The following is a 25892-nucleotide window of genomic DNA, read 5'->3' on the forward strand; positions in this document are numbered from 1 at the left end:
GGGAGGATCGATTGAGGAAAGATCTTAGGAAGTTGTGAGAAGTTTAGTTAAGCTAAAAAGGTAACTCATGTCTTACAAAACCTATTTTCCTTGCTATCTTTTATTAATTGGCTCCGTTGAATGATTGAATGTATGATTTTGTATTTATGCTTTGTTAGAGCTTGTCTTTAGGATTTTGTGATATGGATTATTGTTATTCTTGGTGGCCCTGTGTGGTCTCGGTATGTTCTTGTATTTAATTATGCTTAGAGCTTGTCCTTAGGGTTTATATTGTAAATCTTGTGTCGTGATGTTCTTGGTGTTCTTGGGTGGGTTAATGCATGCTCGAGTGTTGATGCAAGGTTATGGCTTGTTTTTAGGGCTTTGCATATAAATTTCTTGATGATATTGAGGTTCTCGATGCTCTTAGACCATTATGTGTTTAATATCGAGTCTTGACATGATTAGGGATTGTGTTTAGGGTATAATTGTGGTGTTTCTTGGTTTAATTCTTGTTGCTCAAGTCCATATTGTTGTTGATGTGTATTGGGATGTGTTTGGACTTGATTTTGGGTTTAATTGATTCAATTTCCAAAGGGGAAAAATGCCGTGTTACCATCGTACCAGCGGGGGGTCGGTGGGGGGGGGGGGGGGACGAATCCCCACCTGACCACCCGCTAGTGCACGCCCTTGTACCAACGGGCGGCCGGCGGGTGGTTGACCACCCGCCGTGTACCCGCTGGTACATGGCCGCCCACTGGCGAGTGGCCGGCGGGTGGTTGACCACCCCGTACACCCGTTGGAATGGGGCGGCTTGTTGTGATGTTTTACCCCGTTTTGTGTTTCCCCGTGTCCCGTTGTACCCCGTTCGATGTTTATGAGTCTCGTATGATGTTTCTAAGTTTTACGAGTTGTGTGTGTCGTGGTTATTGTTGTTGTTGAGCTTTGCTTGTTGTTGTTGTTGAGAATTGATTATCGTTGTTGACTGAGTGGGGTTGGTTGTTGTTAACGCAGTGCACTGGTTGTTGTGATTGGTTGGTCCCTAAGGGGAAATGTGATGAGATTGGTGGAAATGAATTGTTGGCGGTTAGCACAACGAGTGCTCGGTCACTGTGCTATAGGCACATACCACCCTTGATTTGCTTGCTAAAGGCATGGATCAAGTTATAAGCGCTGCGGTGCCATGTCTCCGTGCTATAGGCAAGACCCCTTGATTACTGTGCTATAGGCACAGATCATGTGTTAATGGTACTGCGGCGCTATCAGATCGGTGGATTTGTGGAGGCAGGTCGGAGGGGAGCATGCGTGCTCCGAAGGGATAAGGGAGGCGTTATAAGGGTGGCCTGGAGGTACAGGTTGGAACTGAAATAAGGATGGAGAGGAGTAAAGGTTGGAACTTGGTATAAGGTTGGATGATGGTTGTGCTCTCTGTTGAGTACTTGTTGTGATTGATTGTTGTTGAGCTCCTTGTTGCCATTGTTTGTTATTATTGAGCTTTGTTATTATCTTATCGTGCGAGCTTAGGTTGCATGCTAGTATGATTATGTTGCCTTCTGGTGTAAAGTCTGTTATTGTGTCTTGAGTCTTGATCTTGGTTTAAAACTAGAGTTGTTCAGGACTATATATGTATTCCTCAGTCTCAAAATGATTTCCTATACCCTGGGCGACACACGTGCTACAATGGCCGGGACAAAGGGTCGCGATCCCGCGAGGGTGAGCTAACCCCAAAAACCCGTCCTCAGTTCGGATTGCAGGCTGCAACTCGCCTGCATGAAGCCGGAATCGCTAGTAATCGCCGGTCAGCCATACGGCGGTGAATTCGTTCCCGGGCCTTATACTTATTGTACTCAACGGGTGAGAGTGGGTTGCTAGCACTATTCGCTGACGTTTTTCAAGTGCCGACTTGTAGCTTCGGAACACGCTAGATGGACTCGTGGAGTTAGCTTAGTCTTAGTTAGATGGCCTGTGAGCCTTGATTTGTATTGTGGATATTAATCATAGATTATGCTTTGTTTAGTTAGTTTAGCCTGTGCATCTAGGCTCTCAAGCCTAGATGTGGCATAGCACTCCGACATTTATGTTGTTAGTTCCGCTCTGTTGGATATTAATGATAGATTCACCTTTATTTAATAAGCTTTAAATGTTTTAAAAGTTAGGGGTGTTACAGGGTTAGCGTGAGCTTATCCATGCGGTTATGCACTCTTTGAATAGGAATCCGTTTTCTGAAAGATCATGACTTTCGTACATTGGTGGGTCTCCGAGATCCTTTCGATGACCTATGTTGAAGGGATATATATCTAATCTTTTATGCGCTATAACTTAAATGCGGAAGCACAATTAATCATAAATCGCATGTAAATTAAATCAATCAACTAAACAATGTTTATGATCATGGATTTTTAATTAAATAGAGAAGATAGAACTTACTTATTCCGTTGGAGATGTAATCTTTAAATTGATTGAATCAAGAATATAATGCTTCACCTCTCTGATCCGTATACCTTGATCACCTCATGATGATATGGAGACTAGAAAACTTATAGACTTGAAACCGTTAAGATCCCTAGAGTTTTCCTGAGTATTTATAGATGTGATGAGAAACCCTCTTCAAGAGGAATGAGTAACTTCCTATTAGGAATAGAAATCCCTTTAGGAATGTGAAACCTCCTTTTAGGAAACGCATAACCTTTTTACATTATACATCTTTTAACCCTTATAAACTTAAATTTTAACAGAATGAGAGGGATAGAATTTCACCCAGTAATTCCGCCTTTACACATCACTAATCATCACCGTGAGTACCTTATGAAATTACAACCTTTATTATATAAATTAGTGTTAGGAAATGATTATTTCTAACAGAAAGCTAGCATAGGGAAGACAAAAGCAGTCCCAGTTTACTATTTTCTTTCTGGGAAATAGGTTTAGGTTTGAGAACTTGCTTTCAAATCCTTGCGATTCTTTCTGCGAAAGATCGGCGTATCTGGATTCAAAGAGAGCGAATATCTGGTCTCCGCCCCTTGCATCTCAAGTCTCACTCCCTTCTTCTGCTAATGCTACTCCCAATATATTATCGTAAATATACTAAACCACTATTCTAAATTCTAAATAATATAATGGGACTTATCCTGTTACAAGGTGGACAACTACAACTAGTGAGACTCAGTCTAAATGTAAATGAAACTTTCACTCTCAGGCAGGCCAGTTCTTTACATCCTTGGAAAGCGCATTGAAATGCATTTCAAAATTGGCATTGATTGACTTTGCTCACTAAGCGAATAACCCTTTATCAAAATAAAAAGGGTTCTAATGTCAACTTGAAACATGAAACTACCCACTTTAGTAACATCGATTTATCTACGACAACTTCATCCAATAGTAAGTATCACATCGACTACCCAGAGCGCCCCCTCGGATATAGGAGGGCTCTTTTCAGGCGTTTGTGAGCACTATCGAGGGTGGATGCTTATTTCCGGCAGGCAATTACCTCCGCAATGGTCAATACCTGACTTTGTGCAGACTGTTCTTGGGAATGAGGCTGTTCAAAGCGCCTAAATCCTTCCCTGGGGTCGCACATGCCTCTCTTTCTGGTCTATAGGTCCCCGGCTTTTGGAGCAGGAGACGGTTAGGATAAAAAACGTCGAAACGAGTACTTTTCATCTAAGTGGACATTGAAAAGAGTACTTACGAACCTTTTCTTGCTTTTGGCTTTGTTGGTCGATGAAATGATTCTTACTAATTATAGATGTTTGTATGCCTTATTATTCCTCCCTTAACAAGGAAGGAGGGAACGCATCATCAATTTCAGTTGTACACCAAGCGATGACGATGAAATGATTATGCAGCTTTGGCCTCTTCCAAAACTTGTTTTCTTTAGGAGGTCCGTCAGAGGGGCGGCAATGAAAGAGATTCCCCTACTGAACCGATAATTAGCGGTAATACAACCCAAGGAAGGAGCAGGATTCGAACCAGCGCCAGGATCAAACTTTTCTTTTGAGTATGATGCCGATGGAATGGTTATTAGGGATAGCCTTCGTCGACCTGTCCCTGGCCACAGGTAGGCGATCGATGAAATGATTCTTAGTCTGGACCGGTCTACATTCAGCTTACTACGGGCTTTGAAATATGCTTTCACTTTCTTTTCTTTGTGTACCGCTACAACCAACCATCAACCGCTTAACAACAACAACAACAACATCCCAATTTTCTTTAACTTTTGTATTTTTAATCATTGATTATGTCTATTTATATAAAAGAACAACAGAAGTGTCAAATATGCACATCTACTATTGCGAAGTGTTCAATTTCCCCCACGATCTAAAATATATTTTAATCAGGCACACTTACCTTCTAAATTTGTTCGATTAGGCTTTTTCGCAGGTTACCACCCGGTTGCCTATCCAGTTGGTTGCGTGGAAAATATAGTTAGTGACATGGAATTACTTAGCAAACCCTAGAACACTTCCCTCTCATCAGTTCACAACACGTCCTCAGTTCACAAAACGAAATTAGCTCTCCATTCTTCAATCTTCAATCGCGATTCTCCTGGGCTTCGCCAAGCTTCAACTGTATAATGTCATCATCATCGGCTTCATCTAGCGTGCGAACTAACTTGGAGTATGAGTCTCCTATGTACTGTAGGTGTGGATTGAAGGCTCAAATCTGCACAACCCGAGATTCTGTGAGGAAATTTTATGGATGTCAAAGATGGAAGGTGTGTTTATTTCCTTAATTTTATAGATTGTTGTCAATTTTGGATTGAGAAAATTTATTTTAAATTTGTTCAGGAGGGTCTTGGGTGCAGTTTTTTCGTTTGCAAAGAAACTCAAAACGCGTGTGGAATGGAGGAATTGAAGAAATTTTTTGCAAGCATGAGGACTGACTTGATGAGTGAAATAGGTGTTCTACGTGCAATTATTGAGAGTGAATTGCAGCGGAGGAAATTGAAGGAGAAGAAAGATGTAAAGAGAAAGTGATTTTTGATTTATTTTTTAATTGTGTTAGTTTTAGTTAAGATTATGTTGTACTGAATCTTGTAAACCCAAATTAAGATTATGTTGTAGTTTTAGTGAATCGAATGGCATGTATGAATGCTAATAACATTTTGTATCTTTGATTTTTCTTATGGCCTTAACACAAACATTGACCATTCTCCCTTTAAGTTTAATGCTATTGGTTTACTCTGCCAAAACATGAACACAAACATTCATAGTTACAAGCCAAGCACTATGATTATCCATACTTCCCTCTTCTCTTCAACTCAAACTGCCCTCATATATCATAAGATAGCATTATCACTATAGCAACATATTACATACAGAATCCTATTTGCAAAAGAAACATACAGATATTACAGACAACAATTTCAGAACCTAAATTGCCAAGGAAACAGAATGGTAAAACATGTTACCCCAAAATGACAAACGAAAGAATAAGTTCCAAAATTGTTATCACCTCATCCAATAGATAAAGTTCCAAACTTTACTAATTGTACAAATTTTCAGCATTCAAACATAGCCTTGTGTACACAAACAGTAAGAGTTGCCAAAAGATACTAACAAAACATAGTTACAAGCAAGCCAAAACATAGTTACACTGCCAAACATACACCACAACTGGTTTTTCAAGCATTAACACTAAGAGAAATTCAACAGAGTTAATCTACTACCATGTCTACACAAATAGTAAGTGTTGCCAAAAGATACTAACAAAACATAGTTACAAGCCAAGCCAAAACATAGCTACACTGCCAAGCCAAAACATAGTTAACACTAAGAGAAATACGACAGAGTTAATTCCCTCCACTTGAACTGTTTGCAATGCTACTTGTGCTAGGATCCATTTGGTTGTTTCCATCCCTACCAACAGTTGTTAAAATCTCTCCCTTCAACATACCTTTCAAGAAACATCCATCTAGCCAATCACTTCCCTACAACCTTCTAAAACCCCTTTTTTAAGAGCACCAAAACACACATATATTCTCTGAAACACACATAGAGCATCAGGAACAACCCTATTTGTTTTTATCACAACAGTTCTACATGGATTTGAGTTCAGACATTCTTGAGCATAATCTCTCAGTCTTTTAAACTACCCTTCATATCCTGCATCTAGTTTCTTTATAATTCTTTTTATAGTCCTTCTAGCCATGTTGATTGAGATATTGAGCTTTAAATCAACCTTTATAGCATTTTCAGCTGAGTAAAACCAATGTAAGGATCATTCCTTACTTTGTCCTCTAATTTATCTACAAGCCACTTTTGACTCACAACCCTTAGCTTGTACTTTGAATTGAATCTATGGACCAGATTTACTAACTTTACTTGAAAGCATTTGTATATATCTTCCCACCCTGCACTACAGTAGAATGGACACCCCTCTCCAGTACACTCAGTCCTTACATATTTAGGTTCATTTGTTTTCCAATAAATATCTCCTTTATTATGTACATCATAACTAATCATTGCATTTTTAAATTGCACATTATCATCAAACTGCATACCTAACTCAATATGAGGTGGATCAGGCTTTGGATTATATCTTGGGTATCTAGATTTCATCCTACTGGATTGGACCTCTTCACCGACAACATTCTCATCCTCTTCTTGAATGGTTGGTGGATCAACATAATCATAGTAAACAGAAGCATTCCCCTCAGCAGCAATAGTTTCAGGTTGCCTACCCACACCCTCATTGACAGCCTCTTCATTAGGCCCATCATCACTCTTCGTCCGACCATTAGTTTCTTCATCAAGCCCACCATCAGTTTCTTCATCACTATCTGCCCCACCTTCAATTTCAAAATCTGACCCTACTTCCCCTCCTTATTCAGCTCCACCATCAGTTTCAAAATCAGACACAACATCCCCTCCTAATTCAGCCCCAACATCAGCCTCATTCCCAAATTCAAACCCATCAAAGTCCAATTAAATATCACTCAAACACCTAGACTGAGTCCTATTATCTATTTCTGTTTCTGCAGTTTCAGGGCTAGGTAAATACATAATAGAAACCAGCTCTGGATCATCTAGCCCATGTTCAACATATATTTCATACTTCTTACCCTTCAATGTAATCTAAACTAAGTGCATACTGTTGGCATCATTATTTAAAAGTTCAAGCACTTAAAGGATTCTTCAGGTAATTTGTATGTTAGTGAGACAATGTTTCAATATCTTTGCTCTTTTATGTACTTCATCAGATGTGGATAACATACATAGTTTGGGTTAATTTTTACAGATTCTACTTCTCCTCCTACATACTTAAGGCTATGGGTTTTTATAAAGTTACCACCATGGTGAATAAGTATTTCAATACAATCTGACATCTTGAAATAGAATAAGTAAATGCACAATATAAAAATCACAACCAGACAAAACTAATATGTTTCACATGTTTTCACAATTATTAAATACACAAATTCAAAATCACAACAACCAGAAAATTTAATGTTAGTGTTTTGTAGGACCCCACAAGAGCTTTACCAGACATTCTATACACAAAAACAGGACCACATACACACTTTCACTTTCGTACAGAACAACAAACATCTTTGTTTTTAAAAAAACTAAGTAGGACCACAACCCTATTTATCACTTTACAGAACAGCAACCATTCGACAACCCTATTTATTTTAATTAGAAATCCCTAGTATAATGCAAAGCTTTACATAGTTGCTTGTCTTCAGTTTCTCCACTTTGCCGGTCGTCAATGTCGTACGCTTCTCCACCAAGCAGGTCGTCAATGTTGTCCTCCACTATCGTCAATGGCGTCGACGGCTAGTCCACCGGGCAGGTCGTCTATGTCGTCAATGTCTGCTTCTCCACTGTCGTCAATGGCGTCGACGGCTAGGGTTTCAAAATTTGGGAATAAATTTTAGGGAAAATCAGCAGTTTAATTCCTAATTTATATTTCGCGCAATCGTTTTTATTTTTTATTTTTTGTTATTTTTTGCCATGTAAACAATGTCACCTAAGCGTAATTGGGCCACGTCATTGCAAACGGGTGGGTAACCTGCGAAAAAACCCAATCGAGCAAATTTAGAAGGTAAGTGTGCCTGATTACAATATATTTTAGATCGTGTGGGGAATTGAACACTTCGCAGTAGTAGATGGGCCTATTTGACACTAATGTAGAGCAATTTATATGCAGCTATATATATATATATATATATATATATATATATATATATATATATATATATATATATATATATATATATATATATATATATATGTAAGAGTAGTTGTTCATAACTTCATATTAATAAATAGTGCAATTCCTGCTGTTCCTATGAGTACATATTCCTGAAGCAGGAAGCCTGCACCCAAAAAATGGCTGGGTGAGTAGGAGTTATCATTCATTCGGCTAAGTTCATAAAAGTTTTAAAACATCATTTAAATTTATAAATATTTAAAAGAAAAATTGTATATTGTTATAAAATAATAAAGGACATAGAGAAAATAGAGAGATAAGGGAGAAAAGAAGAAGAAGAATTTAAACTCATAGAATTGCCAATCACCAATTTCATTGATCATTTTTTTATATACAATATTAAATAGAGAAAGTGGGATAGTGGAGAGACCGAGACACTATATGCTAATGACAATAACTTAATATTTATAAGAGTTAATTACCATTTTGGCCATTGACTATGGCGAAAGTACTAAATTGGTCATCGACTATCAATTTTGGTCAATTAAGTCCTCAACTATAGATTTTGTATCCGATTTGGTCCTCCGTCAGTTTGGATGTGAACCTGGCCGTCTCTTTTGAGGGCAAAATGGGACTTTTACTCTTTTGAGGCTAAAATGGGACTCTGGCTGGGCGGCAGCCAATTTGTTCAGCAATTTGAGGCCCTCTTCGTCCTCCCCGGCCTCGACCCTCACTTGGAGGAGTGCTTTCAGGGGTTCAACGGTCTCGGGGTTGGACTCCATGAACTGAGTCAGCAGTGAATCTTCTTTCTCTTCCAATTCCTAAACGACCTCTTGCTGCTCTTCCACGACATCAGTCGGGGTCTGCGCCTCGGCTCTCGAAAGTGGCATTGATAGAAATTTCTCAAACTTGATGGCGTCGAAAACAATCGCGACGCCTTCAGATTTGATAGTCGCAATCAATGGATTCTGATTGGAAGTAGCGGAAGCTATGACGGTGAACCTCTTGTTATTGCTGCAAGGTGCGGAAAGGCGACATTGGGATATGGAGTGAGGTTTCTGGACGTTTTTAGGAAAATGGAATGTCGATGAAGAAGCGCCTAAGGCCAGTCCAGGCAACTCTATGGCTTGCTCCGTCGGCTGTGAGTTTTGCAGAGGGAGTGAGGACACAAATTATTTGTAGCGGGAATGCAGGAAAATAGTGAAAGTCTCATTTTGCCCTCAAAAGAGACCACCAGTTCATAGCCAAACTGACGGAGGACCAAATTGGATACAAAATCAATTATTGAGGACTTAATTGGCCAAAATTGATAGTCGATGACCAATTTGGTACTTTTGCCATAGTTAAGGGACCAAAATGGTAATTAACTCTATTTATAACACCCCATTGGTCATTATCTAACCATACTCATGCCTCGTTCTAGAAAAATCATGTGAAAAAAATCTAGTCGAGGAAAAGAGTACACGAAGTACGTGAAATCATGTGTTACACTGGTTACCGCGTTAAAAAACCTTAGCCTTAAAAAGAACCAATGGGAAAAAACCTAGCTAAGGTAAAAAGAGTATAACCATATGCTTTCAGGACAAAATCCTCAAGATATCAAGAGTCTTCTAGACTATCCATTCTAGTACATCTAGACGTTGTCGCTCCCCTGAAGACATTAATCTTCTAGACCCATCTACTGAAAGTTTATAAACATATTTTCAAAAAAATGGATGCAGGCAGGGACTTAGTGAACAAAACTTTCATATTGTCACTAGAGCGAAAAATCTATATAATAAAATTAAATGGAGCGATACCAAAATTGTAAACCAGAAGATGATATCTGAAGGGTACATTTCAAAAGTTTGTAGCAAAAAAATCGATACCTTTCGGTAAAAATACCAAATGGTACATCGAAGCCCCGATGGTGCAACAAATGAAGAAAACACCGTAAGGTGTTTATGCACCAATGCATCATAAAAATAAGCACTGAAAAAATGCTAGGCACTATTTAATTTCCCAGTCTTCCAACCTCAAATGGTTCATTTTGATAACCAATTTCACATTTGTACAACTCAAGCTTTTTATTATCCTCACATAGGACATTGGGGGAAAACATAGCATAACCAGCTTACGACTTGACATTACAGGGATCAAACAAAATAGCTAGTATCCAAGTAGCACATCAAATCATATATCGATTTCTCACATAAATGTCAAAAACATTTGTAACTCGAAGATACTAGAGGATATGTTAAACACTATTCCAATATTTCATTACAAAATGAACATCAAATGTTGCTAGCAATTTCATCTCAAATAGAATATCAGACCTAGTGCAATTATTAAACTTCTGGTCATAAAGTAGTGCTCTAGTGATGGACTTCCAGTCCTAACATATCCTCATTATCCTCTTTGAGTTCAAAATTGGTTCTTTATCAACTACAAGAGATTGGAGACCACTAGTGTGATAAGTAATGATACTTATCCATATAAAATGTGTCAAAGACATTTTTCAATATAGGCTAACATGTGTATAAAATTCATTCACGGAAATACTCAATCTGCAGGTCGAGATAATACTTGGTTTTCCAAGTCTTTTATTTCAAACTCCGTGTTTAGGCATGAGCCAATATCATCAAGCTTTTTATGTATTTCAATAATAATTATGCAATCAACATGGACTAAGATAATAAATAAGCAAATAAATAACTCAATTAGTAACTCTTTATGAACACATACTGACACATATTATTTGCATGTTCCTTCTTCAGGAGGAAAAACACTCGGTCAAAGACATTTATAATTCAACAATATACATGTTGCAATTTTCATCTTTCTCTCATTTCGAGAACCTTAAATCCATTAGAGATTTCCCAAATACATAATAGCTGAACATCTAAAATTTGTTACTCACTGCCAATGATGTTAAGTAGCGGAACTTAATGCCATCCATTGTGGGAGAGTATATTTGATCAAAATAAATTCTAGGTCTCTGCGTAAATCCTTGAGCTACTAGCCTCACTTTTATATCACATCACCTCATTATTTGTATTTTTCTTTCGCACAAACACTCATTTGTAACCTATAAGGTTAACATTCAATGGTATACATGTTATAAAGAAAATACATTTGTTTTAGCGAGTTAAGATATGCCTTAATTTCACCTTTATATAAGATGCCTATAGTTGATTTTAGGCGTCTTTAAGGAACAGACACCTAAAGTCCAGACTTTTAGCGTATTGTTCATAGGCACCTGTTGTAAAATAGACGACTTTTTCTTTTTACAACAGACATGAATGACCTATTTTGTACTAGTAAGTTAGCTAGGAAAAAAATTAGATAAAGAGAATTCTATTAAATCTTATTTGTATAGGTTATTATTGGTTTTAATATAACGAAGTCAAAGTTTCTGATTAAAAAAAATAGAGAAAGAACAAGTTAGCAAAAAAGAAAAAAAGAGCACAATGGAGACATAAGGAAGACACCATTCAGAGCGTAGTGGCTGGCCTAAGGCACTCCTCTTCGAGAGGCAACGGGCCTTATTTGCATCATGGAAAGGAGATCTGACTTTTACAATGGAAGTGGGCGTGTAGGCATCCTGGTCTGTGTGCTAGGCGACCATGCCGCCCAGAATAATCAGTTGGCGTATGAGGTCGAAAGTCAACCAGTCACCCCTCGCAACGAAGCCGACTGACCATGTTTTTTCATGCCTTTACATTGAAAAGAGGTGAGGTTCTTAGCTACTCAACCCAAGTAGGCTACCTGATAGTCGGTCACTATATGAAAATTTGTATTTAGATTTTAATGATACCAAAAGTTAGGAATTTTAGTACCCTATTTATTTTATCTTTTAGACTGAGGCTATTTCTGCACAGATTCGATTAGTCCGAATAGTAACTCGAGAAGTGACGATTCAGATAGACAAATCAATCCGAATGATAACTCAAAAGGTTACGTTTCGACCAGTCTCAACAATACATTCGAATGATTATCTTTTGAATAGCTTGAAGATGAAGACCTCGAAGAGTTGAAGATTGAAGATGAAGACTCGAAGAGTAGAAAACTACAAGACCGAAAGGTTGCAAAGATTGAATGATGGAAGGGCCTACATTCCGAAGTAAAGTATGAAACGAGTGGTAAGGACAATCATTCGAGTAGGTGACACTGCTCGAAAGGTTGTGGAGCTTCCGAAAGGTACATATTCGCGAGCTAACCTGAATAGTACCTCAAGTACTATACAAAATAGATCTTGCAGTAGTAGACCGAATGGTCAACCTAAGAAGAAGAACTCTTAGGTGACCTACTTGGAGCTTCGTGAGTTTACGTGTAACCTCTAAGTGTACTAAGGATTCTCATGTATAATATTGAAGTTCACTCTGTCTATTATTATTATCGTACTTTTTTTAGCGAATAATCCTCGACTATTAACGCTATCAAACTTAAATAGGTAAGTTTAGTTTTACATAGTTGAAGATGTAATTTAATAAAATTGATGGTCGAAAATCAATTTAAAAATTATACCATAGCCGAAAGACCATTTTAATTATTTACTCCTCTACATATAATCCTCAATCATCAAAATGACCACTACATATCCTCTGAAAATTAATTTTTTTTGTCAATTTTTTGTTATGCCTTATCCGGGAACAACTCTTCTAATTTGAGATATTTTTTCCAAACTATAAATTAATTGAAAAAATTGTAGTGATGTGTAAAAAGATAATAAGTAGATATATCAATTAACATGTTCTCTAATTACAACCAATCTTATCTCACCTATGTAACAATCACGAAGTACAAAAGGATAAAAGTTGCTCGAAATGATAATTCAGTTTGCACCTTATAGCTTATTAAAATAAAATTCAACTATTAGTTTGCTTACTGCTCCTGCATAGCTTGTACTACAAATACAAAAGAACATAATTTTTGCTTGCGCAACGTGCTACTTAAATCCACTTTATTTTAATTGGGCTTGCACGCAATCCCTGTATAAACTGCATGAACAAATACACAAACACATGCAAGTATGATATATTTTAATTAGACTCACATTCTAGCAGGGGTGGTATCCAAAATCATATTTTGGAAGGGCCAAAAGTATAATGTAAATTGTTGGATACCCAGTATGGACACCCAGCCGAACTTAGCACTTGGCACTCAACACTCGGATCATGACCAACTAGTCTTGACAGACAGTTATCCTTGACGGTGGAAAAAAGAATTATATGGTAACCCGAGATTAAGCAAGTCAACCCTAATAAATTACCTTCCTAAATATTCCTTTCAGTCTTATATCATTTCCTATTACCTAAATATCTTTATATTCCGTAAACCCATTTATACTTCCTAAATTCCTCTATTTCCCATTAAATTAGGGATGACAATGTACCCCTTCCCCGTTGGGGATCCCCGCCCCCGTAGGGGATGGGGACGGGGACGGGGAAAAATTTCGGGGATCGGGGACGGGGATGGGGAATTTCACAAACTCCCCTCGGGGACGGGGATACCACTCCCCGCCCCGCCCCGCCCCGTCCCCGAAAATAAATAAAAAAATTAAAATAAATAAATAAATAATATATAGAATATTATTTTAGGATTAGGAAATAGAATATTTGAATGTGTATACATTGGAATAATACGTGCACTGTATTACTATGTATATAACAACAATAAGTAACAACAATAAGTCAATATAATTCATAATGTTTGAATGTTAAACTATTTTTAGTATATATTTGCTCTTTCGGATTGGAATTTAATTTGAACTTCATTAGTTCGTATTTTATTAAAAATAGTTAAATTTTAATTGTCATTTCAATTTTTTTCTTTTTATTTCTACTAGTTTAACACTTTGACTATGAGTTGACCGGGGATGGGGATTCCCCGTCCCCGCCAAAATCCCCGCGGGAACGGGGATGGGGAATTTTTTCAAGCCCCCGCCGGGGACGGGGACGGGGACGGGGATGGGGATGGGGTCGGGGTAGCGGGGACGGGGACGGGGAGTATACTCCCCGCCCCCGCCCCGCCCCGCCCCGTTGCCATCCCTACATTAAATATTCCACTCTACTATAAATACCCAATTACCATAAACATATCACATTACCATATTTCTTCTACTATAAATACAAGAAGAGAGCTCAATCAAGGCAAGTCATCTTCACCCCTCTACATCATCTTCATCTCTCCACACGCCATCTACATCTCTTTATACAACACAAATTGTACATGTACTAGTTATCTACAAAAGATAATGAATTTTGCCTTGACACTACCCAAAAAGGCCCGTGGTTTTAACCTTTCAATTTCCACGTTAAAAATAGTGTCTCCTTTATTTTTTCCTCTTCACTTTATTTATTGCTTATTTTTCGATAATATTGGACCACCGCGTGGTTACCCTAAAAAATCTGAAAACCAACATAAATAACTTAGTTGATAATTCAGCATTTTTATTTAGAAATATATATACATGCTCAAAATGATTTTGCAAAGGTATAATGTTATATACCACAATGATTGATTCTAATGTAAATGAGACTTGACAAAATATTATTTTGATATTTTAATTATCTTAAGAATAAAATATTAATAATATCCACCCTTCGTCCCATAATGTCCAGTTCAATTAGCGAGGTTTGTTTTAATTCAATTTTTTATAATATTAAATTTAGTATTAATATATAAAAGAGTTAATTCCACCAAAAGTCTCTTGTGTTTGGTGACAATTTCAAATTTAGTCCTAGACTTTTTATCATTTAACATCGACTATTATTTTTATCTTTTTAGACACTTTTATTCCTTCTCATGACATTTTCTATTTTTAGTAAGAGTATTTTTATCTTTTCATATTTTTCTTTTGTTATTTTTACAATTTCAACTCGTTTAATTGGTTTAAAACTTTAAATAACCTCTGATTTTTAGTAACCATACTTTTCAACTGGATTTTAATAAAATCTTAAATCAATTAAAATCGAAAAATAGCAAAAAAATATGAAAAGACAAAAATACCCTTACTAAAAATAAGAAAAGCCATGAAAAAGACTAAAAGTATCCAAAAAATAATAGTCTGAAATGTTAAATGATAAAAACGACAGTCTGTGACTAAATTTGAAATTGACACCGAAGACAAAAGATCCCTGGTTTAATTAACTCTATATAAAATTTATATATTTAGAAACTACATTAAAAATATTATTAAATAAAAAAAATTAAATGTAAAAATAAAAAAAATAAACAGAGAAAAAATAATTAATTTGATCAATGAATAGTAAACAATACATGTAAAATTGGACAAAGTAATACTAATGGCATGTTTGGTTCATGGAATAGGTCAGGAATGGAATGACATTCTTTGGAATTGACCTATTCTATTGTTTGGTTCGTCACTTTGTCATTGGAGTACTATTCATAGGAATGACCTATTCCCTTTGCAAGGGAATAGCCATTCCTAGGGAAGCCTTGGTATTAGCTATTCTCATGCTTATGGGAATAGCTTTTATATTACAAATACCAAAAATACCCTTACATACATGGTTATATATATATATATATATATATATATATATATATATATATATATATATATATATATATATATATATATATATATATATATATATATATATATATATATTTTTTTTTTTTTTTGAAAGAGTTATTAAAAAAAAAAAAAGACAGAAGAAACCAGAAAGAACTTCTCTCTGGTTTCCTTTGCCGGAAGAAACCAGAGAGAACTTCTCTCTAGTTTCCCTCGCCGGAAGAAACCAGAGAGAACTTCTCTTTGGTTTCCCTCGCCGTAAACCAGAGAGAAGTTCTCTTGTTCCCTTCCTCTCATTTCTTTTTTTTTTTTTAAGGTTTCCGACAAAAACCAGTGGTATGGTTTCCGCCGGAAACATTATTGGTCATCTGGCAGAAGTCATTTCCCACCAAATTGACTTGATTTTTTCCAATCAACGGAAAATATTTTTCATTGACTAGGTTTTCCAACCCCTTCCAAACATGGAAAACCCGAAAAATGATTTCCAAAAATCATTTTTCGGATTTCCAAACACAACCTTAATTTTATATACGTTATACACTAATTTAAAAGACCAGGGTAGAAGTAATACACAAAGTTTGAAGGGTTAAACCACCTCCAACCCCCATGTCAATTAGAATAAGCCATGCTTAAAATGACATGCTAACTTAATGTACTTTATTCTAATTGCATTTGCAGTCTTACACAATATGATCATGCGAATACAACCAGAACATGAGTAAGCACTTCTTAAACTATAGTTTTAAGTTTGTGAGAAAATTTTATGATGACACAAATACTGTGCTTAATAACAATGAATTTTCCTATCCTTATATCACTAATAAAGCACATTGTACAACTTCACTAAGCATACTATCATCATAAAATACTGTGCTTAATAACAATGCACTTTCTTACCTTTATATCACTAATAAAGCACATTGTACAACTTCTTTAAGCATACTATAGAAACACCACAAATATTCCAATTCCACATAGTACATACACACACACACAGACTAAATACCAGATCAATTATAACTATAAAACCAATAATGAGATTGATATTAGGACTGTTAGAAGAGTGGGAATAAATGAGGTTAATAACATGCTATAATTTAATTAGTTCTCATTACATGCTGTAGAGACGAGAAAACTAAAGAACCCAAAAAAAAAAAAAAAAAAAAAAAAAAAAAAATGAAGCTAGTCACTACCTTTCTGGTTGATGTTTGTTGTCAGGTTGATAATCTCATAGTATACAGGCATGCAGCAGGAAGATTAGGTTATATGGACATAAAGGAAAAAAGCAGCTCTAATACTGCCATGTTGAAAACTATGTAGTCTGAATATCACCTTCGCAAAACCTCCAAGTACCATCATCTTGCCTCTTTAGGAGGTAAGAGATTTTGTAAGAACTGTAATTTAAAAATAAAAATAGTAAGAAGAAAGTGATATTGGGATACTATTGACAGATTTTTATTTTTAAATTCGATATGTACCATTGTTCATAGAAAATACAATAAAAATATGCACCATTAACAATCAGAACCTTATTTCATTGTTTTTTGTTCATTATCTTTCTTTCAGATGGCAGCATAAAGAAATCGGCATTCTTAGCTGAAAATGGATGAGGATACCAACGATAATTTTCTGAATTGGTTATTCAATCATATGATCATGATTGCAACATTTTGAAAACATCCTAAGCTGAGAAGAACCAATGAATGTAGAACTACAGTTGCAGACTTACATCAGAAGATTTGGCTGAAAAAAGGTATACATGTTTATTTCAAACTACTATAAAATGCCATTTAAACATAGCACCAATGACAAATGTTTTTGGGTTCAAATATCCTTTACATCATTGTTGTTTAAGGCGTCGCGTAGGTGTCCGGTCGGTGGAGACCAGTTGCCTAACGAGCTCACCTCGCCTTAAAAACAATCCCCTACTAATATGTAGCTGAGAGCCTGAGACGCTCAATCCCCCCGCCTAACAGATGGGTAAGAATGAGTAATTGGGCATGGACAGACTTTGGCATTGATGTCTAATCTTTTGTAAACTAAAAACAGCACTCTTTTGCAATGCTAAAACCAAAAGCACAACATTTAACTGTTGCACCTCCCCCCCAGCACATAACAAATACAAACAAGCAGAGTTGCACAACCACAAGGCATGAACAGACATCTTTCCTGAGAATAAACTATATTACCTGTAGTAGTTGGGGTTTGTAGGGGGGTGTGATTCATCCACAAGTTCAGCTGCTTCTTCCAAGAGAGCCTCTATCTCTGCTATCTCCTTGCCAGTCTCATCTGTTAAAATGTCTGCTCGCAGAACTGACAATTGCAGCAAAACAAATCTCCAAAAGCATGATTTGTCTTTCGCTGCATCAGCCAAACCTTGCCACTACAAAATAGTTCAGAAGAGTACAAATTCAAAGCAGATAGTTGCAGGACATTAATCAGTTTAGGTTCTCATATTAAGGTGAAGTCGATAAAATCTTGCTTTAGTTCAAACGAATACAAAGAATGTAACTAAACCAGCCAACATAAAACTTCAGCACTGAATTTGTTAATTTCAAGCACCAATCTATTCATTGTGCTCCTAGGACAACGAATTGAGTACATATCATCTAACTAGAACTATGATTGCCAGATCATGTGTTCATAGATGTGCACCAGCTAATGTGTTACTTGGTGAGAACTTGTATTGTGCTGAACTGAATAGATATTGAAATATTTATAATTATATGAGTATCGGAGCTTGATTACATTGTGTGTGGCTTACATGTATAATCAGACAATATCAATTACTCATACCATATAATCATTCTCTAAATCATATGATTAGGACTGTTCATTTCACTGAAATAATTTCAGTTAACCGAACAAAATTTTAACTTGGTTATTAACCAAACTTTGTCGGTTTAGTGAACAGTTAAAGGTTTTGAGAAAATTAACAGTTAATTCAGTTCAAAAATTTGAAATTTAAGCAAATTAACCAAATTGCTAATGAATATATATATATATATATATATATATATATATATATATATATATATATATATATATATATATATATATATATATATATATATATATATAAAATATTTTATATATAGAATTTAGTGATTTAGTACAACCCATTTGCCCATGTTCAGTCCATCCATAATCCAATAGTCCAAAATCCAATTTGAGACCTTGAGTCAAACATTGAAACCTTGATAGTTTTGTAGAGATTTTTTATTAAAAAAATTGAAAAATAAAAATTTAAATTAACCAAAATAAAATTCGGTTCAATTAATTCGGTAAAATAAAATTCAGTTATGGTTAACGGTTTTACCAAATTGATCATTCAGTTAATTTGGTTTTGGATAATTCAGTTAACATGTAACCAAATTACCCGAATGAACACCCCTACATCTGACAATGCAAGAATGGAAAATAAATAAATTGGAAAATGGCAGAAAGTTTTAGGATATGAATTAGAGACACAGCTGCTCCCAGAGAATTTATAAAGCTCACCTGAACAAGCATTGACTCATCAAGAACATCAAAGAGGGCATCAACATGATGATCAGGCCCAAGAGCCTCCGCTTTAATAGTTTGCCATTTCTTAACAAGGCTCTCAGCTTCTTCAGCAGGCATTGCCATCTTGTATGCTGCTTTCATAGAAGATGACAGACTAGCAGCATGACAACTACCTTCCAGAACTGTATCTTCTTGGTGCTGCATGACCGGTAATCTTAGATTTGAAAGCAGCTTCTTCAAATTTCTGGCAATGCTGCTTCTTTTAGCATGTCTGGATCTTGGATTTTGAGAACCATCTGTCATCCAGGAAGTAGAGCTTGTCACCCTTGGTGTGCTTAGCCTCCATCTAGTTCTGTGTCCCACCCTCCATGATGCCATATTCATTATCTTAAAGGAGACAAAGAGGATGCATCCAAAACAAGCAACAACAATTATTTTCCCAAGGATGCTATTTAAAATTTCCTGAATTTCATGTCGACGTGCACCCAAATTTCTTTTCAACTGTATAGATGGTGTGCCATTAGTAGGACCATTGACCTTGTCCACTATCATCGGGCCTTGTAAATTAGGTGGAGCTAACTGTTTTACAGCTTGCCCAAGATGTCGTGAGCTGTCAGCACATGGAACAGTTTCACCTAAAGCTCTTCGATCTTGCGAAATGGCAGGCGCAATTGGTCTGTGGTTCATATGAGATGAAGTCTGTGAAACCCTTTTATTTTCCTTAAATAAAGGAGTGCGCTTTTCACCACGAAAGAAGTTTGCCTGTTTAACAACTACATATTAGTTTCCTCAGTATTAACAAGGCAAGTATAGTTATATTCATACTGCATTTTATGGCTGACCAAAGATGGGGAACAGTCTCGTGTATCTGGAAACAAACTGAGCACAGCATCCTTAAGCCATGTTTCCTGGTAAATAGTAAAGACATTTTGATAAGAGAAATCATTTGTTTCAGTTCAACACAACAAAAGCCTTATCCTAGAAAGAAAGCATCAACCTTAGTAGACAACAAGAGGTCAAGGTAAATGTCCAAAGTTGGCATGAATTCAAACTAAAGAGAAGAGTAACCATGTACAACAGTCATAATAAGTGTTAGGCAATTCACTACTTTGCTAAGCTTAAAAGAGCGTGAAAGAAAAGGTACAAGAGCATGTTGCACTTGGCATGTGTTGTAATCAGGCTTTCCATGACTTATATACACTGAAAATGAACTGTAGCAGACTGCCATGTACTGATAACCTACAACTAAAAGAGCAGGAAAGTAAAGACAAGAGCACATAACTCTCTTAACAATTGTTGTAGTCAGACTTTCCAACTCTTTCATCCACTGACAGGCACATCTGGACTGTAGCAGGTAGTTATACAGTGATAAACTACAACTATGTCACAGATAGAATGAGGACAATCTTGAACATGGAGAAACTCAGCAGTTTTCATTCAAAAATTATGACAACAAAAGGTGACCCTAAAAAAAACATTCAAGTTGTGTTCAAGGAGTACTTGCATAAACAGTAGCTCTAGCAGTTTCACAATGTCACTAAAAGCACAATAACACACATACCAGTGATTTGTTTTCGCTTGAAGCATTAACCAATTCCTTAATAGGATTTATTTCACTTGAACCCACATTAGAGTTCTGCTCAAGTTGTCGAAGCCTTTCAGCAGCAGTTGCCTCATCAGCCTGTAGAATCAGGAATTCTCATTTTCCAAGAACATAAAAAGATGAACCACAAGGGGATGTGAAAAAATAAGGGTACCTGCCCAAGAAGGAATAAGCAAAAGGCTTCCTCAAATTTTAAGTTCACACCCTCTGATGCAATTAAACACTCACAAATAATTTTTGCTCTGTTAATCTGTGAAAGAACAAAAAAGAATGAAGTGAATAAAAGGTGTATCTGATCACTTCTAAATAGATTCATTAACCATTACATAAGCTATTAGCTTCTATAACAGAATAAATGCACATTGCACTCAAGCTAAACAAGACAACTAGCATCACGATGCTTGAAAATGTAATTACAAATCTGTTTGCATGTTTGAAAAGTCAAGGGGTAATATGAGTTATTAAAACAAGATAAATAATTAAAGCAGTACAACTATTAAATTTGAAACAAATTGACCATTTGTCTTTCCTTGTAAGAGCAGCTTTATTCAAAGGAATTCAACTATTAAGTCTGCATAATTAAACCAGTAAATTAGAACTGCAGAGCATGAAATATCATTACCAAATCTGTTTGCTTGCTGGAAAAGCCAAGAGCGATATGAGCCATTAGAACCACATAGAAACCATTAAAATCAATTACACCTCTTTGGTTTTGCGACTCAAGTGATTTTTTGTTCTTCCTTGTGAGAGCCAAATTATCCCACTGAAGGAGTTCTACTATCTCAGAAGCCATGAGCCTACTGAAAGCTTGACTTAAAAAGCACGGCCAATCTTGAACTTCGCATGAAGATTCTACATCAAGGCCCTGTCTAAGTAATTCACGCAAAGCAGAAATGGCTCCTAATCTTCGTTCAGCATTTTCAGGTCTATGAGGCATGCCCAGTAATTCCAAAGTGCAAGCCGGTGCAAGTTCTTCCAAGGATTCCTCTATCTAACATCAAATTTAAGAAAAACCACTATATGTAAAAAGGCAAGGTAAAATGTAGAAAAGCATATAGACCCAATTCAAAAATAGTATCAGATATTGTCCTAACCATAAATTTCGACAAATTAACAACACAACACACTTTTCTGAATGACTTCATTCAAAGCAAGGTAAAAGTGGAGCCAGTCATGATAAGTTGAAGAGAAGAGTAAATCAATATAGTCTGGGCATGCGTAATGTAGACTTATGGATGCACTAGTTTCTACCAACTGTTATTTGGGGCCTAACAATATTCTCGAGGCAACTGCAAACAGCTTCCATGAACTATACCTGAGACAACAATGTCATCTTCCCAAGAGAGACTTTGCTCCTAAGAAGACACTGAGCACGAGCAAGAGCTTCAAAACCTTGTGAAATATTGTTCTTCTCAAAGCCAAGTTTTGCAATTGCACACTTCAAGAAAGCACCTATAATAAGAAGGGGAGGCATAACAAAACTGCCAAGAGAAGGCAGCATAACTTCTGACATCTTCTCTATTGAGCCTTACCTCAGCTAGTGCCATGGATAAAAGCAAATCGTGGATGTAAGGCTTTGAGTCTGGATGTTGTAGGGCTTTTTGTCCAATATCCAGCACAAGCTTCTCTTCTCCAACCTGAATTAAACAATTTGTTACCTCAAAAAATTACAAAGAAAAGTGCCTTAATTTGATGCTCATAACTTTATACCAAATGAAGTTTAAGATATTTTTAAATGAAGAAAATACGACACTTATAGAACACATGTAAGTACTATGAACAGTGTGAATAAAGGCAAAAAAGAAAACTAGTCAAAATAACAAACTTAATCAGGTTACTATCCTCGCTATATTCCTCAACTGTATATCAGGTATAAGTTTCCAAATGAAGTGTTCTTGAAGAAGATGTTCACCTCTTGAAGCAGACAAAGAGCACCAGGCAACCAAGCCCAGGGTATTCGAATAAAAGGCCTTGGTGGGACCTTTTCTTTTATATTCCCAGCATATTCTGGCTCAAAAAGAAGCTTATCTCTCACATCCATCAAAAGATTCTGAAGATAAAGTGTACACTTATATTGATCATGATTGGGGAATAAAAGCAATGCATAAAAGGAACTTAAAAGAGATGTAAATTTCCTACTACCTAATGAATACAGCAGAATCGCATCACTACCTGGCGAGAAATAACAGCATCCATAGTGTATCCCTCTTCAACATCAGCATTTTTCAGATGCATCACTGACTTAACAATCTCATCCTTCTCCGCTTTATTAGAGACACCAAGAATCTGTAAGTTTATATCACAAAGAGATGAGACCACAAGTTCTAACCAAAGGCTTCTTCCCTTGTTGGAAAAGTGTCTTCTAGCCTTGCTTTTGATTATAAAAAATAGCTTAGTTAATTGTTAGCCAATTTTACACAGCTGCAAGCACTAATTGAAGATACTATAGCCCAGTAATCAAGATGTATAGAATGGAGAGCACAAGTTATAGATTTTGATGTGAAAGATTGAGAAAATAGTAATTTTTTTGTGAGAATTTCACATAGGATTGCACAAAATTGGATAAATTGGAGTTAATCACATAGACTAAGAGAAGTATCGATTCATTGTTGTATGATCATATAGGACTTCCAAAAACTGAATTAAAAGTTATTAATCACTGAGGCAAATACCACATTGCTAGCTTCCACAGATTTTATTACTATTATTATTATTATCATTAAGCAAAATAAATAAATAAACAAATAAAAGAGAAACTATTGAGTGAGAAGATCATTGCTTCAATATAAGGTGCTGAAGACCTGGCTCTGATAAAGCTGTAAACGTACATAAAATGATCAGAGATCAATATAAAATATAGAATGTGACCATCTAAAAAGCATTAGGATAATCTTTTTTGTAAAAATTCAATCCCTCTCCCTCATTCATGTATAAGTTCAAAAAACTTCATCCATACACAATCTACATTTTCTCATCTATTATTTTTTAAAATATCATGAAAGTCCCCAAAAAAAATCTACTGCAACTTGAGTATGTTTCCAATATTTGCTCTTCCATGCTTGACAAGTCCAACGACTCCAACCAAAACAGTTAAAATAAATAAAGCATAACAAAGTTGGAGCACCCATGCTCCGATGGAACTTAACAGCCAATTGGATGATCCAATTTGAAATATAGAACAAGCCTGATAAAACAAGATGCAATTTAGCTTTTTCAATTGATTCCCATGTAAGCAGTCTCAATGGCATGGCTGAGAACCCCCTAGCTGAACCCACTCAACTAGTCAACTTCTGCCAGTCCCATGTTGCTAATCTAGTGACCAGCACAGGTGGAGTCCCCAGAGGGGCAAGCAGAGGCTTGAGAACAGAAAGGGAAATCCCTGAGGAGGGATGAGCACCGACACAGGCTACTGAGAACTTGGGGAATCATACCTGCAAGTCTGCAACCTTGAGGTTGCTTAGTTGCTAAGCTCTATTGTCCCCTCTGCAAATTGAGCCAACCCATGTTGGCCTTGATAATAGTACATAGAGAAGCATGGGCCATATTTTCTCAATTTAGATGTAACTTTATGATCTCTCAATTGCAATTTATTACTTTAAATTACTAATTACTAATTTGTAACTGCATTGGTTGTCATACAGAACAAAATGCATCAAGAGGCTAGCAAACCATGGCAGCGATTTTCTGATTTTCTCTATCCACCACAAACTCATGTCTAAATGGTAAAATTTGAAGCTCAAGAGTTTTATTTTTCAACTATATCCAATCAACCTCCAAATTATGACTTCTTAAAACATTCCATGTAAGTGAAGACAATGAAGGATGAGAATACTTTATTTCAATTAATGTATTCTCTTATGCAATACATTTTCTTCCCTCTAGCTTTGCTATACTTTTCCATCTCACATTTAATAAGTTTCAGAAACTCCTGAACCTATACACTCCAATAATCCTACAAATCAACTGCCCACAAGACACCATAGCAGAGATTCACAGCATCAGTAAGAACAATTTCGTTTCCTTGATGTCTTGAATCCATATCATCTTTACTCAAATTGAACAAAATAGAATGTTCACAGCACAGAATAATAGAATGATTTATAAACAACTTAGCTCCGTACAACCTCAAAAACTCAATACATTTTGAGAAAAATATGGATTAAAAAAAAGCATTAAAAAAAAAAAAAAACTTTCGAGCTAAGCTAAAGTAAATCACCGCATTCTCCATACGGTCACGTTTACGTACTATACAAATAAAAATACAAGAGAAACAGAGCTAGGAAAGACCTGATAGCAAGTGACGGGGATTTCGATGGAAGGAACGACCACTGAGGACGAAGCAGCGCCGTCATTTCTGTCGGCGGCCGTGGTTTCAGCAACGCCGACACGGAGGTCAGTGGCTAACAACCTCCGGCGACTCACAACTACCAAACGTCTCCTCCTGACGGAGTAACCGAATCTGAAGGGCACGGCATTGCAGCAATAGGCTCTGCCGGAATCGCCGCCGGCGTAGCAGAAGTAGAATGCACTGGTCGTTTGGTGAGAAATCGCCATACGTAGTTACAAGGACCTTGGATTCACCTTTAAGCTATAATCATATCCGAAGGTTCCATCGGTGTTGCCGCAACATTCAGTACTTCACAGATTCAAAGACATTTTCTTCTAATGAGCTTTGGGAGTTCCGATTTGCAGGGAATTTGAAGCACATAATCGTTGCTTTTAGCCCCTTTTCAGTAAAGAGAACTTCAGTAATAATCAATAGACAGTTGAAGGCTAATCCTGTCAAAATGGACACTTAAAAAGGATTATTACATTTACACCCCTTTACTATTTCAAATAATATAATTAGGCACCATAAACTTTTACAAAGCGATTTGGTTAGCATAAAATATTTGGAAAAAAATTGGAATTGAAATTATATGGAAAAGAAATTATCAGAAAGATGAAAAATTTTAGATTATTTATTACTAGAGTTTAGCTTAAATGAATAGAAATTTTTTTAATATTATATTTATAATATAAATAAATTTTAAAATATATTTAGTGATAAATTTTCATCTTTTATACGAGTATTTATTAAAGGGAAAATCGCACTTTTGGTCTCTTAATTAGTAGTCCATATGCAATGTT

General features: G+C 36.2%; 1 protein-coding gene and 1 long non-coding RNA gene across 4 annotated transcripts in view; one reads left to right on the forward strand and one right to left on the reverse strand.

The window, feature by feature from the left end:
• The window catches only part of LOC109193702, an 18755-nt gene extending 1236 nt beyond the window's left edge, over positions 1 to 17519 (forward strand). For 2 of the 3 annotated variants that reach the window (XR_002056326.1, XR_002056325.1), the window contains exons 2-3: positions 16712 to 16715; positions 17508 to 17519. This is a non-coding gene — a long non-coding RNA (uncharacterized LOC109193702). Of the gene's footprint in view, positions 1 to 1632; positions 1834 to 16711; positions 16716 to 17507 lie in introns of those variants that run through there. The other variant, XR_002056327.1, reaches the window with a different exon arrangement.
• On the reverse strand, positions 16669 to 25518 carry LOC109193700 (plastid division protein CDP1, chloroplastic). Its single transcript, XM_019344548.1, has 12 exons — positions 25050 to 25518; positions 22935 to 23048; positions 22675 to 22812; positions 22295 to 22399; positions 22078 to 22200; positions 21385 to 21753; positions 20917 to 21012; positions 20721 to 20840; positions 20002 to 20067; positions 19154 to 19921; positions 17842 to 18035; positions 16669 to 17046 (listed from the first exon to the last, which is right to left on the reverse strand). Exons 1-12 carry the CDS (start codon positions 25314 to 25316, stop codon positions 16965 to 16967), a joined length of 2442 nt encoding a protein of 813 aa, XP_019200093.1. The 5' UTR covers positions 25317 to 25518; the 3' UTR covers positions 16669 to 16964.
• Positions 25519 to 25892: the final 374 nt, after the last annotated feature.

Source organism: Ipomoea nil, unplaced genomic scaffold (assembly GCF_001879475.1).
Source record: "Ipomoea nil cultivar Tokyo-kokei standard unplaced genomic scaffold, Asagao_1.1 scaffold1900, whole genome shotgun sequence".
In the NCBI taxonomy this organism is placed as follows: domain Eukaryota; kingdom Viridiplantae; phylum Streptophyta; class Magnoliopsida; order Solanales; family Convolvulaceae; genus Ipomoea; species Ipomoea nil.

Bases quoted from the DNA above. Each gene is read 5' to 3' on its own strand.
- LOC109193700 (XM_019344548.1), bottom strand. From the start codon at position 25,316: ATGGCGATTTCTCACCAAACGACCAGTGCATTCTACTTCTGCTACGCC. The intron at 19,922-20,001 runs GTCAGCCATAAA...GTTGTTAAACAG, and splicing joins GAGACTGTTCCCCATCTTTG to GCAAACTTCTTTCGTGGTGA. The intron at 17,047-17,841 runs GTAATATAGTTT...TTTAAATTACAG, and splicing joins ACAAACCCCAACTACTACAG to TTCTTACAAAATCTCTTACC.